The 15548-nt window shown below is 35.7% G+C and overlaps 2 protein-coding genes across 3 annotated transcripts in view; one reads left to right on the top strand and one right to left on the bottom strand.

Moving 5' to 3' along the window:
* Positions 1-67: 67 nt before the first annotated feature.
* Positions 68-9400, bottom strand: LOC112559891 (exosome complex component RRP45-like). Of its 2 annotated transcripts, none has more exons than XM_025231368.1 (14): positions 9240-9400; positions 8869-8963; positions 7017-7136; positions 5906-6008; positions 5456-5553; positions 5287-5326; positions 4933-5015; positions 4287-4419; positions 3712-3800; positions 3200-3361; positions 2850-2868; positions 2289-2451; positions 1146-1218; positions 68-176 (listed from the first exon to the last, which is right to left on the bottom strand). In XM_025231368.1, the coding sequence occupies exons 1-14, from the start codon at positions 9303-9305 to the stop codon at positions 83-85; spliced, it is 1338 nt and encodes a 445-aa protein (XP_025087153.1). In that variant the 5' UTR covers positions 9306-9400; the 3' UTR covers positions 68-82. The 2 variants fall into 2 exon arrangements, with proteins under 2 accessions (XP_025087153.1, XP_025087154.1); XM_025231369.1 differs by having other exon boundaries at positions 7017-7123; positions 9240-9390.
* Positions 9401-9403: 3 nt separating this feature from the next.
* Positions 9404-15548, top strand: part of LOC112559893 (probable phospholipid-transporting ATPase IA) — a 45467-nt gene continuing 39322 nt past the window's right edge. The window contains 2 exon segments of the mRNA XM_025231371.1: positions 9404-9578; positions 14958-15075. Of these exon segments, the coding sequence (XP_025087156.1) occupies positions 9530-9578; positions 14958-15075 (167 nt within the window). The 5' untranslated portion in view covers positions 9404-9529.

Genomic DNA, 15548 nt, shown 5'->3' with positions numbered 1-15548 from the left:
TTTTATTTCTACAAACAAAAATATATAGCATACATTCAATTCAGAGAAGAAAAATTAATTACTGAGGCATGTTTTCAAAATTTTATTTTCTTTTTTTCTTTCCGCCAGATACACTTGACTTTTTGTCTGGTTTCTGCTTGAGCTTGGACAGCTGGTTTGCGGGCTGTTCAGTTTCCCTGCACAAACAATATGGTGCAACGTGTTTAACTCTTTAAAAGCCACAATATTAAAATGTTTTTTTGAAATGACAGACAAAAAAACTGAATGAAATTTATCCAAGTTTTATTGATTTGAGATGGCTTAGGCAGATGTCTTAAAGACCAGCATACATTGTCACAATATATCATGCTCATTGACAACCTTATATCATAGCTTCTCTAACATTTTGAAATTTTATCTCCAGAAAAGAAAGGAATCGTGTTTTAGGGAAGGATGGATGCAGGAGAGATCCCTGGTGAGCCCCATCAAGATCAAAGTTGAATCAGTTGAGTAGGTAGAGAGATTTAACCCTCTGAGCACAACATAAAAATACAAGTATTACAAAGACTGGCTAATAACTGAAGAATGTGAAGACAACAATGGGTGAAGTTTGTTTTTTATTATTACTGCTCTCAGGTAAACATTAAGTAATATCATCGGTAGTCGGCAAAAGCAGTTTTGTGCTCGTCACCATCTGTCTGTGAGGATGACGAAATGCAAGTTTCTCCACGGTTTCACACATTTATTCTATTTTGGGTTTGAATAAGATTTGTCACATTTATGTTCTGTTACTATTGGATTAAATAGCAACAATGACAGTTTTGATGCATAATTGTAGAAGCTTTTGGTAATTCTTGTACTTTTACACATTTTAACTGCAAGTCAGCACACCAAGACCAACCTCTAAGTGAAAAGCAAGTCATGCAGATCTAGCATACACATGTGTGCACGCATACACACAAACATAAACAAACTAGTACACTTATTCCATCGAATGAATCATAAAAACTTCGCATTCTCAACTTTGCTTTGGCCACTTACTGCATTGACAAGAACAAGAAACAAGAATTGATTTTAAACATAAACTGAAAGATGAATTTTATTTAAGATAGAAGATATAAACAAATATGAGCTAAAATTTCAAAGCAAGTTAAACAATTGCTCACATTGGTTGTAGTTTTAAATCCTTATCTAAGATCTGAATTGCCTCCTCTTCGCTATCTCCTTCATGATCCCCACCTGGTTTAACAAATGTAATATGATATGAACAATGGCAAGAATTACAGTTGTTGAAAATGGATACTTATCAATTAGCAGACTCCAAAATATGAAAAACTGTGTACCAGAACACATGGATGTCATTTCATGCATCATAGTTCAAAGGCAGATTATTTCAGATCAAACAAACAGCAGTAATGTTAAACTAAAACTGAACAGTAATACAGAAAATACGCCCACTGTGGGATCTGGAGAAATATGGGAAGTTGAGGATGGAAGGAGGAGTTAGGGGAGGTGTGCAAGGATGGTCAATGCTCCATTATGCCATGTGTTGTTTACTGTAGCTAGTGCTCTCTTTTCCTGTTGTGGTCTCTTGCTCTTGGAGTCCAGGAGGCCTGCTAATTCCATCCACAGTGGAACTGTACTGGCTGCCAGATCCCTCATGCTTCCCTATTCTAAACTTTTGTTTAGTTTTAGGTTAGAATATGTGTATCATTTTATGTGTATTTGATTGCTTGCTTGCTCATGCAAAAGATGTTGCTTGCTTGCTCATGCAGTTAATGCCTACCTGAAAAAACGTGTGCATAGGTGCCTGTATTTTAATCCATAATTTTTTTTGTGAAACTTTTATCTCGATAGGATTTTAAAAGCAAAAGGTGAATATTTAAAAAAAACTGCCTGTAATAAAAATTCAAAGATCTTTCTGCTTTCCTGTTTGCAATCTTTTAGACAGAACAAGAAAAAGCTTCTGCTGAGTTTCAAAGTTTCACAAAAGCAATATATCTACTGTATATTAAAGCATTTAAGATAAAAACTGCCAACTCTGCTGGCACTATTACTGCCACAAAAATGAGAGGGTATTCTGTGCTCAGTTTCAGAGCAGTGGTTCAAAACCTTTGTTGGAAAGCTCCACACTTACAAGAAAAGCTGAAAAAACAGCCAAGAGAGATTTCACATTCCATAGTCATGATGAACTGCTTTCTGGTTTCTAACCTCTACAATTTTGTAAAATCATTGGAGTGATGATGACAATAATAGACAATTCTATGACAATTCGACATTATGGTTGAAAAAGTGAAAAAATAACTTACTAATGTCAGCAGGCATAACAGCTGTCATTGCTTTTTCTTGCTGTGAACTGTTGGTGTGAACTGATTTATTACGCTCCTCCTCTAGTTCCTTCTCCATGTCATCAGTATTCTCCTCAAACCACTTACTGACTGCACTCTTTCCAATAGCTCCAACACCATGCCCCTATAAATAATTTTGTGAACGTTTCACTTCTGGTCATTTTTACTTAAAAAAAATAAAATTTTCAATTGTGTTTTCATGGTGAAATAAGTGATTGTCTTCCCATCACACTGTTTACACTGACTTCCAATCTGCCAGCTTAGCCTGAGATCAAGGTAGAGAGGGAGAACCCAGAAGCCCAAACAAAGAAAAGCTTTCCACAGATTAGCAAACTAATAAATGGATTGATATGGCCTATAGAGAAAGAGAAACAATTTACAAATAATTATACAAATGCTAGTAATAGATTTTTTAAATGATTTAACACCTTTTTTTAAAATTACAAACAAATGGTAATCTCTGCTAGAATTAAAGGTTAAACATTCTTTAATATTTATATATTTAAAAATTTTGAGACTTACCAAAACATTCACATCACCCCTGAAAAAAGAAGTGAGATTGAAAGGAATATAAGCGCAAAGGCCAAACAAATGCATTGTGAAAATATCTGGATGGCACCCATCCAGCCTCTGATTTTTATATGCTACACTACACACACACGTGTGCACTACAAGTGCACTTAGTTCTCAATGTGCTTATAAACATTCTTCTTGTTCCTATTCGTCCCCAGTGGAGCACAGGGTTGCAGCTTATAAACATTAGCAAGACTCAATTCACTGGGGTTTTTCAAAAATTGGAGTTGGACCAACTGTCAAGATTGCATATGATTCTGATTAAAGAACCCAGGATTGTCAAATGCTATCTGACGTACCTCTCAGAAATTTTTGATTCTACATCTTCATCACTTTCACTATCAGAATCACTAGGCACTTCACATCCAGGAACAGAATTCACATCCATGGCCTCTTTCCATGTTCTGTTGACCTTCCTTTTAGTGGCAGACTCAGCAAATCCACACTTTAGTCCTTTTGCTCTACGAAACAAACAAACACAAAAAACCCAATAAAACTAATCTATTTATATATCTACACATTTACAGTTACCATTTGCAAAGATAAACATTCTTAATAAGCTTTGTTACATTAGATGCTGGTTTATTCTGGTAAAATGTATGCAGATCCTTTCAGTTGACACTGCAAAAGATGTGATAGATATGGCATTTTTTTCAACAATGTCAAATAGAAGTAAACCAGATTTTGGATGAAAAACAAAATTTTTCATATCTACCTTTATATCACTAATATCTGATATGCTTGATGTGAGGCTGAATAAATTCTGTTCTAGGGTTAGTTTTTATTCAACACTTTTTAAATTTATAATTACCTGGAAGATTTGTCATTTAACAAAGCTTCTTGAATAAGTTCTGTCATCTCCATGACTTTGACCACAGCAATGTTTGAGCAACGCAAAACCTGTAGCAAGCAGCAACATAGAAATGTCAATCTGCAAATATCAACTCTGACAAATAGCAAAAACAATTTTTAGGATGTGATATTCTTTCTTATAACTAGTAATATTCCTTTTCACAACTAAAAACTCATTTAATTAAGCACAAAGAAAATTTGAGAAACTAAAAGCCATGATAAGGATTTTGTAAAAGCAGATTTCATGTGATATAACTTCTAAAGGAAATACCTCATGATTTATAAGAGTAATTCTGTTGATATTATCTACTGGTCTTACAAAATGCCTTTGCTTCCATAACATGCAAAGACCACCTAACATTAACACTTTTAAAAACCTCCTGAATAACTCCAAATTAAGGATATGCTGGTACAGTTATGACAATTACACTCCATAATAAATTCTCAAGACCCTGGTAGAGCTGACCATTAATAGCAATACAAAGACTGAAAAGGTGGTATTTTGGCCTCTGGCTTAAATGATAGCCCTATTACCTGTTCTTTCAGTAGCAACATCTGGCCCGTAATCTGAAGCATACAAATCTCTCTGTGTTTGTTCATTCCTATCACCATTTTACCATCCATTACACGCTCTTCAAGCTCACCTGGGTCAACTAGAAGGTATTTTCTGAAAAAATTATGACAAGAATATTACCCTGATAAATACAAATGATTACAGTTTGCTTTCAATGAAAATGTAACTATGATGTTTCAAAATTAGGAGCACACAAACATCACAATATTTCTATGATAACCTCCACCTGGCATTCTCAAACTGCTGAGAAATTACACAGAAAAATCTATACACAATACAACAGCATGTTAGACTGGGAAAAGAGGAAAATCTCAGCTCGCATTGTTACTGAGTCATTTTCACAAGCTAATAAATGCATGACCAACTATTGCTATCTCCTGAGACATTTGCACAAAACAGTCTTTCAAAAAATCTTAGTATCATGATGACTTATTTTACATACAAATGAATGTGCACAAATGATTATGTACTCTTTTGTTAGAGTGAAGGAGCATACAAGCTAAATAAAGGAAACAATAAAATAACCTATCACAACAACTTGTACACTCATTTTAAAAAATAACAAAAAATAAATGTTTGTGCTCTGCCTTGTCCCATAAAACCTACCCTTGATGGAAGAAAGCAAAGGAAACGCAAAGTGGCATGTGATGGAGGCTGAGTGGAATAGGATCTCGCTCTTCTGAAGTGTGCTGGAAAACAAAAATTGCAGTGTATATAAATGCTAACTGCAGTGTATATAGACACTAATTCCTGTTGTAATTTACAGTCACAGTGTGAATAGTCTCGCAAAGAATGATATTTATTGATCAATTTACTCTTCACCTATACAAAAGTCTGACCTGCTATAATAAATTATAAAAACAACCATAATGATCTGGGAAAAGGTTTAATTACCTAACAACACAAGCAAAATAAATTTAATAATAACAGTTAGCAGATCTAGTAAATAAACAAACTTACAATTGTTACTTCCTCCCCTTTCACAGTTACATCAGGCCTCCTGAAAATAAAATACTAAGATAAATTACAACAAAATGACATATTTCTAACCAAAATATGATTTAAAAACCCAAAATAAGCATTTATAGTCTTTGCTATAATCATCCACTCAAAAGACATAAGACCATACCGAAAGTGTGCGAGTGCTGAAATGGCTGCTATGCTGGAACAGTCCAGCATATTCCCATCATGATTAAGAATGTGGATATCAACTCTGATAGACCAAACCTGTGTGGCACAAAGAACCAATAATTATAGAAACCGTTGATAGTAATGAGGTGAACTATTTTTCAGCTCTTCTTGTGATCTGTATATTTTTCTTTCTTTGAAGAAGTTTTTCTTGCAATTTAGGACTGAGTAATCTGTGGCTTCAGCATTTCACTCAATACAAAAATTTTATCATATAATAACTTCACCAGCATAAAATACAAACCAACTACTACAGACAAAGGACATCTAAGATACGGTGTTCACCTTTTGACCCTCACAGCAACTGTTTATTAAGTAATTTTCTAAAAGCGTAGAAATTTAACCCAACAATGCTGAAAATATTTCTTTACATATACACATGCACACCTACCTTTGCACCAGCAATAATACAAAGTGATTCCAAGTCCACACAGTGAGATTCCTTCAGACAACGCTCCAAAAGTCTTGACAGCTCAACTCCTTCTTCTGTAAGCCTGTAGACATACATGTAGCATCACTAACATTTCAGATGTTCTCTGGAAAATAGATAACAATCCATCAAGAAAACAGTTTTTAACAGTTTATGAATTGATGGTTATATCTTAGGCTGCTAAGTTTAAGTCACAACATTTGCTGTTATTATAATACTATCTCTCTGCACATTTAAAATAATGGTTCTTACATTGCTATTCATAGGTGCTGACAAGAAAGTAGACATGAAAAATTAAACATATATGGTCCTCCACATGTATTAAATCAAATCTACTGATTAATTACTTAGAAATCATTTCTCAATATGAATGTAACAAATTCACAGTATTTAAATTTTTCAACCAATATTATGACAAAATACTGATAAAAGTTAATGAAACATTTCCGATTATATGATACAATTTCTGTAAACTTTAGGTACATATCAGAAATCTGTGCACATATATGGCATTATGTACAGCCATATAACTTATGTCAAAACAATGCTTATGAATTAATCGGTACCAATATCTACGAAGCTTTAGCAAAATTCAGAATTATTAACAAGGATAACACCGACAGTATATCATCTCAACATGAAAGAATCCATTTTTATACTCTGTTGCATTAAAAGACAAAGTTTTAGTATAGACCTGCCTAAATAAAAAATGTTTCTCAGGAAGCTTTATTTAGTTCACTATTTAAAAGACATTAATTCTCCAAATTTGAACATTTAACTTCAAACATCAGCATACACACAATGAGATAAACTCAGTAACGAAACATTGAAACATCAATAGACTTATGATCAAGGTTTATCAAAGACAAGCTATACTTCTATCCTACATATACATAGCATATCCATGGAAATGTATGTGATGACTACATGCTATAAGCTCACACTTTTAAAGGAACCCCCTCTTTTCTAAAGATAAGAAAACAATAAAGTTGAATATTGCAAGCACAAACACATTCTTTCTCTTGTCTAAGTATCTAACTTGCAATAAAAGAAGCATCTCAGGTAGTAATACCTTCCCTGCTCAAAACTTGCACTGGCCATGGGTGATAACTCCACATTGACAAATAAGATTCCTTCTGTTGGTCGACGTAGTTTAGGAAGGGTCACTTCACATGATACCTGTGACAACACTCTAGTGGAAAATATGAGTAAAATATATGTTTGTCTTCATCTTAAATGATAATTTACGAATCTTAAGTGAAGGGGAAAATGTTATCACAATTTTTGTATTCCACATCAGAAAAGAACTTCAGTGTTCAACATCAAAATTAAATAAAGATCAAATGCAAAAAACAGAACTATGACAATTTCTTTAAGTGAGATTTCATTAAAAATCTTGATATTCCTGAGAATACATTTGGCAATAAATGACATATGTTAAGTATGCTAAATATGCAAGCCTAGCATGAGAATTGTCAATCAGTAGTAGTGATTTCATGGCTGAGGGCAGATTTCTGGTTAGCAAGTGTGATTAAGAATAGGAAAAATAAAGTGATAAAGTACTTTACAACCATTAAAAAATGAATATTTTAACAATATCAGAATTTGATTTTGCATTTACTACCTTTCAGGGTATTTGATACTGCCCAGAGTTGAATCTATTTTACAAACTTTGGAAATTTTATTGCCTACTTTTGATTTACCACTTCATTTGAGTCAACTCATTCAACTCAATAATTAACACGCAGAACATCAATGCAGTAAAATAGTGAAACAAGTACAAAAAGTGATGTAAGTGTGTTGTCTTTCAATATTTTTTGTGTTTTGGATCTTCCAAGAACTTAGTAATTCTTCTTAGATTTTCCCTGCATAGTTAATGTCTGTGTGCTGGCAAACCGGGAGGGGGGGGGGGGGCATTGGTGTTTTACGCCGTGTCAGCAACTAAGGCTATATTACGGCAAGCAGCCAGCCCTGTAAACAGATGCCACGTGCAGAGAAAGAACAGCGTGCCCGAGACGAGAAATGAACTCTGGGCAGCCAACCTTCACTGTATTGGTGACAGGCGCTAACCGTTGCGCCACTGGGCCGCTGCTGGCAAACCAGATCAACAAGCAGCACAAGATGCCATCAACCCTTTCCATGTGATGGAGACAATGATGCACGCGCACCTGCTCTACAACATTAACGTGCCCATGTCTAAATGCTAGAATATTCTGCTTTTCTAGATCAGTGGTTCTCAAAGTGTGGTCCGCGGACCACTAGTGGTCCGTGGGCATAAGTCAGGTGGTCCGCGGCTGACAGTCCTCATTTGTCAGCAAAGTGATGTTTAAAGTGGTGCAATCCTCGCATTAACATTTTAATTACAAATAACTAGGTAGTTTTATGTCAACTTATTATTATACTAGTGTCACAGAAGGACATTTAGTTTTGAATTGTAATGAAACAAATGCGGCAATTTAAATTTGAAATTCATAATACAGAGTGATTTTTAGGCCTTGGTGGTTCGCCATATTTTTTACTTAAGTAAAGTGGTCCGCGGTCCGAAATACTTTGAGAACCACTGTTCTAGATGGTCAGCACACTTGGTGTGTTCACAGACCTGATTAAGAACAGAATATTTTCAGACAGGGGAGATAATGACTACAGTGTTGACATCTGCCACACCTACCACTCTACCCCAACCCTAAATGCACGAAAATGTCTGTTAATCCATCAAGACATATGTTCCGTAGAAGACATCCAATCAGCAGCACCACAAGACCCAATGTCTGCCTATGGACAGACCATTAGGAGACATTGGTTCATGCACAGACCTCCCTAGGTCGTTGGGTCTCGTTACAGCCTCACCCCACCTCCTCAAGGTATAACACATACGCACTTTGCCACAATCTGCTTTATTTATAAAATGATGTGATGTCATTCACCTCGTTTGACCCAGTTCTACTTGACAACATCCCTGACTTGATCCAAAAGAAATCTTCATATGCCGATAATCATAGGGTTGACGACCATCAAGCCTCTGTAACAAGCAACACGTACAAGGTACATTTTTTTTAAAAATTATTTTATTATCAACCACAATGACATAACCACTTATGAACCATCAAATTGCATCAACAATGTATTCGTATAATTGAAAAGGAGCAGAATCTGCAATTTGCGGTAGAATGACACTGCAAAAATTCAAAACTATGAACCTAGCTCTTATAGGAGGACTGTCAGGAACGCTAAAAAGAAACTGGTTGTACTGTGATAGCAACCTAGACAGTGTATGAGTACATAAAATACACATTACCTTTCTCTCCTTGATTATATCAAGAAGAAATTCTCGTTCGCAGTTTGATAAAGGCGTATCTCTCATTCTGAAACCGAAGAATTCACTAACTGAAACCGAAAAAGCAACAGAAAAAAAACGTGTTTCTTCGTACTTCAAGAAGGATTACTCTAAGACACTTCCGGGTTTATATTCCGTTGACAGACGAACCTCTACATTCATGTACCGCATCCTGCTCTCATAACAAATACTGAAAACATGGAGATATAGAGGGTAATTTGTACACAGCATGAAAAACAATAAAGCAACTCATGGCACAAGAACAAGATTTGACAGATATTGGCCGTGCTGGCATGACAGGTAAGAAACTGAACCAAACTATATGTTGATCTGGACGAGAATAGAAATTAACATTTCCTTGATCTGTCAACTTGCTGTCCAGTAAAGTTACATAAACAGCATCTTTTATGATACGAAACATTATCTCTTCTTTAGTTGCTACACGTGTCAGGTGTGTAAAGGATAACTGAAGACTAGCAAGGTGACGGAATATGTTTTATTCTGCACTTATTGCACTCATAGTGTGACTTTCATATAATTAGTTGATTTTGAAAGGATCCTTAAGCCTTAGATCTTGCAGAGGATTTTTGTAGGCGTACCAAACACACACACACATATGCATGCACGCATATTCATTCAATTCCTTCCTGTATACTCTCTTTTATTTCCTTATTGAACCCATGCAGCAACTCAGCCACCCTCCTACACAAACACATACAGACAATGCATAGTTAATGACAAAGTGATTAGGAAAAAAATTAGTAAGAACAACAATAAACAAGGGATATTAAATGCAAAATTTATTATTTAATCATGAAATGGTGTTATTCCTGTTTTTAAAATCAATACGCTTTAGTAATCTATGTCAGCAATTAGTGTTGGTGTTTAAACTTAAATCATAATTATATAATATAATATATAATAAACTAGGAGTAATTAGTCCACACTGTGATGTTATTGTGAACTTTTGATCCACCATTTCAAAGGAGTCATTTGAGTTGAACTTATTTCACCATTTGATGATTGGCATGTGTGGTGCCAATGTAGTGAAATATTGAAACAAATGTGCTGTTACACTTGTTATGCTCTGGATGTTCCTTCGCTGAATTGTTAAGGTTGACAGTTCATGCTCTACAATAGAGCGCAATGTTGTGAGTGATGGAGGAGATATCGATTGTAGTGTCTTCTTCTCTCCTGCTGCCCTCCCCACTCTTTCCATCTTTTGCTCTCTCTCATTGTACCATCTCAAAGTATGATGTAAAGTTTTCTCTGCAAAGTAGAGGTTTGTTAAAATTTGCTCAGTTTAATTTTTTTTTAACCACCTGTGACAAGGCAAAAGAAGTATTCAAATAAACCATGTTCCAGAGCAAAATACACCATTTATAGTTCCCCATAGATTAAAGAAGCATTTCTGCCAAATTTAGCGAGGATCCGACAAACAGTGGATTTGTATAGTTATTATCCAGAAACCACAAACCACAGGCATAGGTGCACTCTGCTTTATAAGACGAGACAGTGTAAATAAGTGACAAAGTTCCTGTTTGCAGCACTGTATTTATGTAGATTAAAACATGTCTGAATATTGACCAGAGGACTGGGTATAGGTATAGGGCATAAGTAAGTATTGTTAGTGTTATAAACATAAATGTGTCACTCTTGTTTTCACCATCATCATTTGTCTTTGATCCCAGTTATGCTGGTCCACTGGTATGAGTTCTCAGGAGTACCAGGATTGACATGGCGACTGTTGTTTTAGCAGTTTATGAAAGTAAAACAAGTGACATAATGAGAAATAATGTCTGAAAAATTAACCTGATGACAATAATAGCAGTAGCAATAACAATATTGTAGGAGGTGCATTCTTACTTTTCAGGAAATGACAATAAAACACTTATATTTTTTATACACCATTACCTGGATGACATTAAATACATCCCCAATATTCCACCCAAACAGTACAAATACAGATGAATGAATTGTGCCATCAGAAAAGGGATAAAAGAAATTTGGGAGAACTGGACTGAGGGCCAGTGCATGACCATAAAGTAGTAAACAGCAAAAGGGCCTACTAACTACTAAAGACAGATCATCACAAGACCTCAGCCATCAAAGACAGCAATAGCCACTTCACAGAAAGCACCACTAGTTCAACTGAATATTGCAAATACTCATTCATCCTCCAGCTGAAGACAGATGCTGATGTTCTTCAGAACAACCAGACTAGAACCAACAAACCTGCTGACCTACCAGTCCTACGAGGTCAAAAGAGTGCTACACAGTCTGAAGGGAGGAAAGTCACCTGTGATTGACAACATATTCCAGTTGAGCTGCCCAAGCAGGGTGGGGATGAAACAGCAAAGGCTTTCACTCCTCTGTACCAAACAGTCAGGCAATGCAAAGAATGGCTCAAAGAATAGACAGTCACTATTATACCCTATTCAAAAAAAGGAAGCCCCAAACGCTGCCAGAACTACAGGACAATAAGCCTAATCAGCCTCCCAAATAAAGTCATGCTGAAAGTTATACAGAATCGCATCAGCACCACCACTTAGGAACTGCTACCAGAAGAACAGGCTGGCTCCAGACCAGGTAGAAGCAAAGTGGAACAGATCTTTAACTGTCACATCCTCTTAGAGAAGCTTCTTCAGCATCAGCAGGACCTCTATCACAATGTCGTAGATTTAAGAAATGCTTTTGTCATAGCACAAGGGGCTATGGATGTGATGAGAAAATTGAAGAGGGTCTCATTCAAGATCTGTAGAAGAATATAGCAAGTGCAGTATTGCTGCATAACCAAATAGGAACTTTCTTTCATGTGACAGTAGGCGTTTATCTAGAGCGCTCCCTATTACCTGTATTGTTCAATATCTTCTGGGGGAGTATCATATGTGAAACTCTTAATGACCATCACACTTCTATTTCCATTGGTGAAAAGCCAATTTGCAACCTATGCTTTGCAGACAACATCTATCAGGCACTAACAGAGAACTGCAAGACCTTACCAAGAGACTGACAGTTCAAATGCATATGGAATGAAGACTAGCACTGATAAGAGCAAAGTCATAGTCATTGACAACGGTAAAGCAGGTATCAACATGAGCAAAGTACAGCTCAAAGGGCTAAACAGTTTCAAGAGCACAGCAGCGACAATGGCTAGGCTGAACAGGGTATGGCACAGCTGTAACATTAGGTTTACTACAAAGTGCAGTTTGTACAAGTCCCTCATTGTAGTGATCCTGCTTTACAGATGGGAAATGTGGACTCTGCCGATATGGAGAGAAGAACATTGTTTGAAGCATGGTCACCATACTTGTAGGACATAAGGAACCCCTACTTGCAACAGTGAAGCAGTATAAGCTGACCTGGTTTGGCCATATGACCCAGCAGGACACTTTGTCAAAGACTGTCTTTCAAGGTGCCTTGGAGGTTGATCTATGCGTCAGTGACCAGAGAAAGAACAGGTGTATGAATGTGAAGAAGGGAACTGGTCATCTTGTGCAGGACATGCTCACTATCGACCAAGGCAGGTGTGAGTTGCAAGCATGTGTCAGCTGCATCTATCCATGTGTCTGTCCCACCCACCCACCAATAACCGGTATCAATCAAAGGACGAATGAAAGACACCATACACCTCTGACTAACATACCAATATATTTCCACCATGCCATGTACTGTCAAACAAAACAGCAGTAGCAGAAAATTAAAAAATATGTTACTGTCAGGTCTGATATACTAAAAATAAAGTTAAAAAAACAGACTTGTCTTCAGTCTTTGAATGTCAGACAAAGAGATGATATTTCAGACTACAGGGACAAGGTAAGGAGTGCTGACCCTGAGTTTGAGAATGAAATGAAATGTGTTGAGACCTAGAAGGAATGCAAAAAAGATTTTTAATATAGGTGTGGTTGTTAACATGAAAACACAGGTAACACAGCGCAACTTTGTATGTGGACAGGTGACAGAGACTTTCTTTGGTAAAAAGTTATTGCTTCTGAGAGCAAAACAACATATTCAATATTTTTGTTCTTGATTTGGAAATATCCACAGAGAATGTAGATGCACTGTGTACTAAGGATTGCTGTAGACAAATGCATGGACATGTTCTTACACACATGAATAACTTCTACAAAATACTTTTGTAATCCTAAATTAGACTCCAGCTTTATCACTACTGATTATCATAACATGCTGTCACCAAAGTTAAGGGGGTTTCTTGTACTCAGATCCAGAATGGCAATTTTACCAACCTGAGTTCAGAGTTCAAAGTTTAGATTATGCACAGTCACTTTCAAACATACATTATATATTTCAAACACTAATCTTGAACATTACTCTGAGGTCAGTGTAGACAATGAATAGGCAAGACAACAGAATACTGTGGTGACTGTATCTTTAGATACTTCATTCATACATTGAATTTCTTATACACTTTGGTCTCAAAGAAGGTGAGTACTTATTTTCTGCCATATGACAAGAGAGCATGCAGATATTAAAATGGTTTTTAAATCATTAATTATGATTATTATAAAAACTCTAGCAGCATGTATAAAATATCTTAAACATTAGAAATCCATTTGAATTTGTAAATCATAGAGAACCATTCATAAAAAGAAGCCCACTAGTCAATCCTTACTGCAAGAAATATTTTATAAGGTGAATAACAGACAAACTAATGGATGGTGTTTTGGTCAAAGTTTAATGAATACTTCATAGGAAGGTAAGAGAGATACTGAGATGACAAAAGTGGAGAATGAGATGAACTGAAAGTAGCATGAGAAAGAATAAATGGACCCTAAATCTGCATCAAACAGTCATGTCTTTTAAATTTTATTGCAATGTCATCTCCTCTCTGCCTGGTGACTATGGAGACTGATCAGTCAGATCTATCAACAAGATTATACTGAGTATTGGTCTGATTTGGCCAGAGATAAAATAATGGACTGCATGAGCTGTAGACATGAAACAGCTTGGAAAACTTTGACATCTGGTTGAACAATAATTCTTGTCTTTTGTTAACCTTCCTCTTCACAGAATGAGCTGCAGGATTTGTGTGTTTATGTTTTAATGTGTTCTACTCTGGTTGTCATTTGTGTGTGTGCATGATAGAGAAAGGGTTGATATTTATTTGTAAAGCACCCCTCAGGATGACATGCAATTAAAATCATCTATTATTAATCACAGGTCATATGCTGAATAAAAATGGCTTCAAATGTTTTCATGTCCAAAAACATAGTCCTTGAATTTAGTTTCAGAGTGGCTCTTAAGTTGTTTTTCCACTTTCTCTTCTTCTGCTTCTGTTGTTTTTAACTTGATGTTCTGCTGCTTATCTTCGCTATTCCTACCTACCCCATTCATCTCAAAATGTCTGCATATTTCCAGACTATGACAGTGGAATTCTTGTTTAACTGAAGAAGTAAAATACTGCTACTTACAAGAAAATGAAGTATTTTTTCTTTCAGGAAGAAACATTTTTATAACTAAATACCTATACCAAGATACCAGATACAGGGCTGGAAGATATTTAAAAACACCTTATAGTTTAAAAATTGCAGCCTTATGCTCTGAAAGGAGCAATAAGGAATAAACTAAAACTATAGTATAAAAATAATTTTGAAAGCCTGTCTCTGGAAAAAAAGGATTTCTGAAGGGGAATTATACTTTTTATATCTTTCTTTTCAGATTATCAGCATATGGAGGAAGCCCCTAGTGAAATGGCTGGTGATCATCACCTAAAGCATATGCAAACCATCTTAATCAATGCTCCACAGACTCAGCACTTCTGTAGCAATAAAATATCGTATGTTTACGTTGCATTTTATGATATTTTTACATGTGATCATAGATACTCATATCCTAACTTTTTCATATCAGCTTTGAAGAGAAGAGGGAAGTTTAGAAATATAGAGTTGTATCATTGTTGTTTTTTTTTTTTTTCTTTTCTGTGTGGTAGATTTTAGCATTACATAGCTGATTAATGCCTTTTCATAACTTGCTGCAGTGTTATCTGGTTTCTAGTCATAGCACCTAAGGACCTAAAAGTGGTTATTTTTAGTGAAGGACATATCTAAATAATATTTAATATACTTTTATGAATCTGCTTTTATTTTTTTATTTACAAAGAGATGAAGAGAATCGCAAAGCGTGCACTCTGCTTTTGTGCACACACTGCTGACCAAAATTTAATGTCTTTTTAGTGTTACGTGGGATGTAACTTAAATCAAATGACACCATATGCACAGAATGCTCATAAACTGAACAGTCTTGTAACCA

The sequence above is a fragment of the Pomacea canaliculata genome, linkage group LG3 (assembly GCF_003073045.1).
Source record: "Pomacea canaliculata isolate SZHN2017 linkage group LG3, ASM307304v1, whole genome shotgun sequence".
Classification (NCBI taxonomy): Eukaryota; Metazoa; Mollusca; class Gastropoda; order Architaenioglossa; family Ampullariidae; genus Pomacea; species Pomacea canaliculata.
The sequence above is the reverse complement of the archived record's forward strand: the minus strand, read 5'-3'. Positions and strand labels throughout refer to the sequence as shown.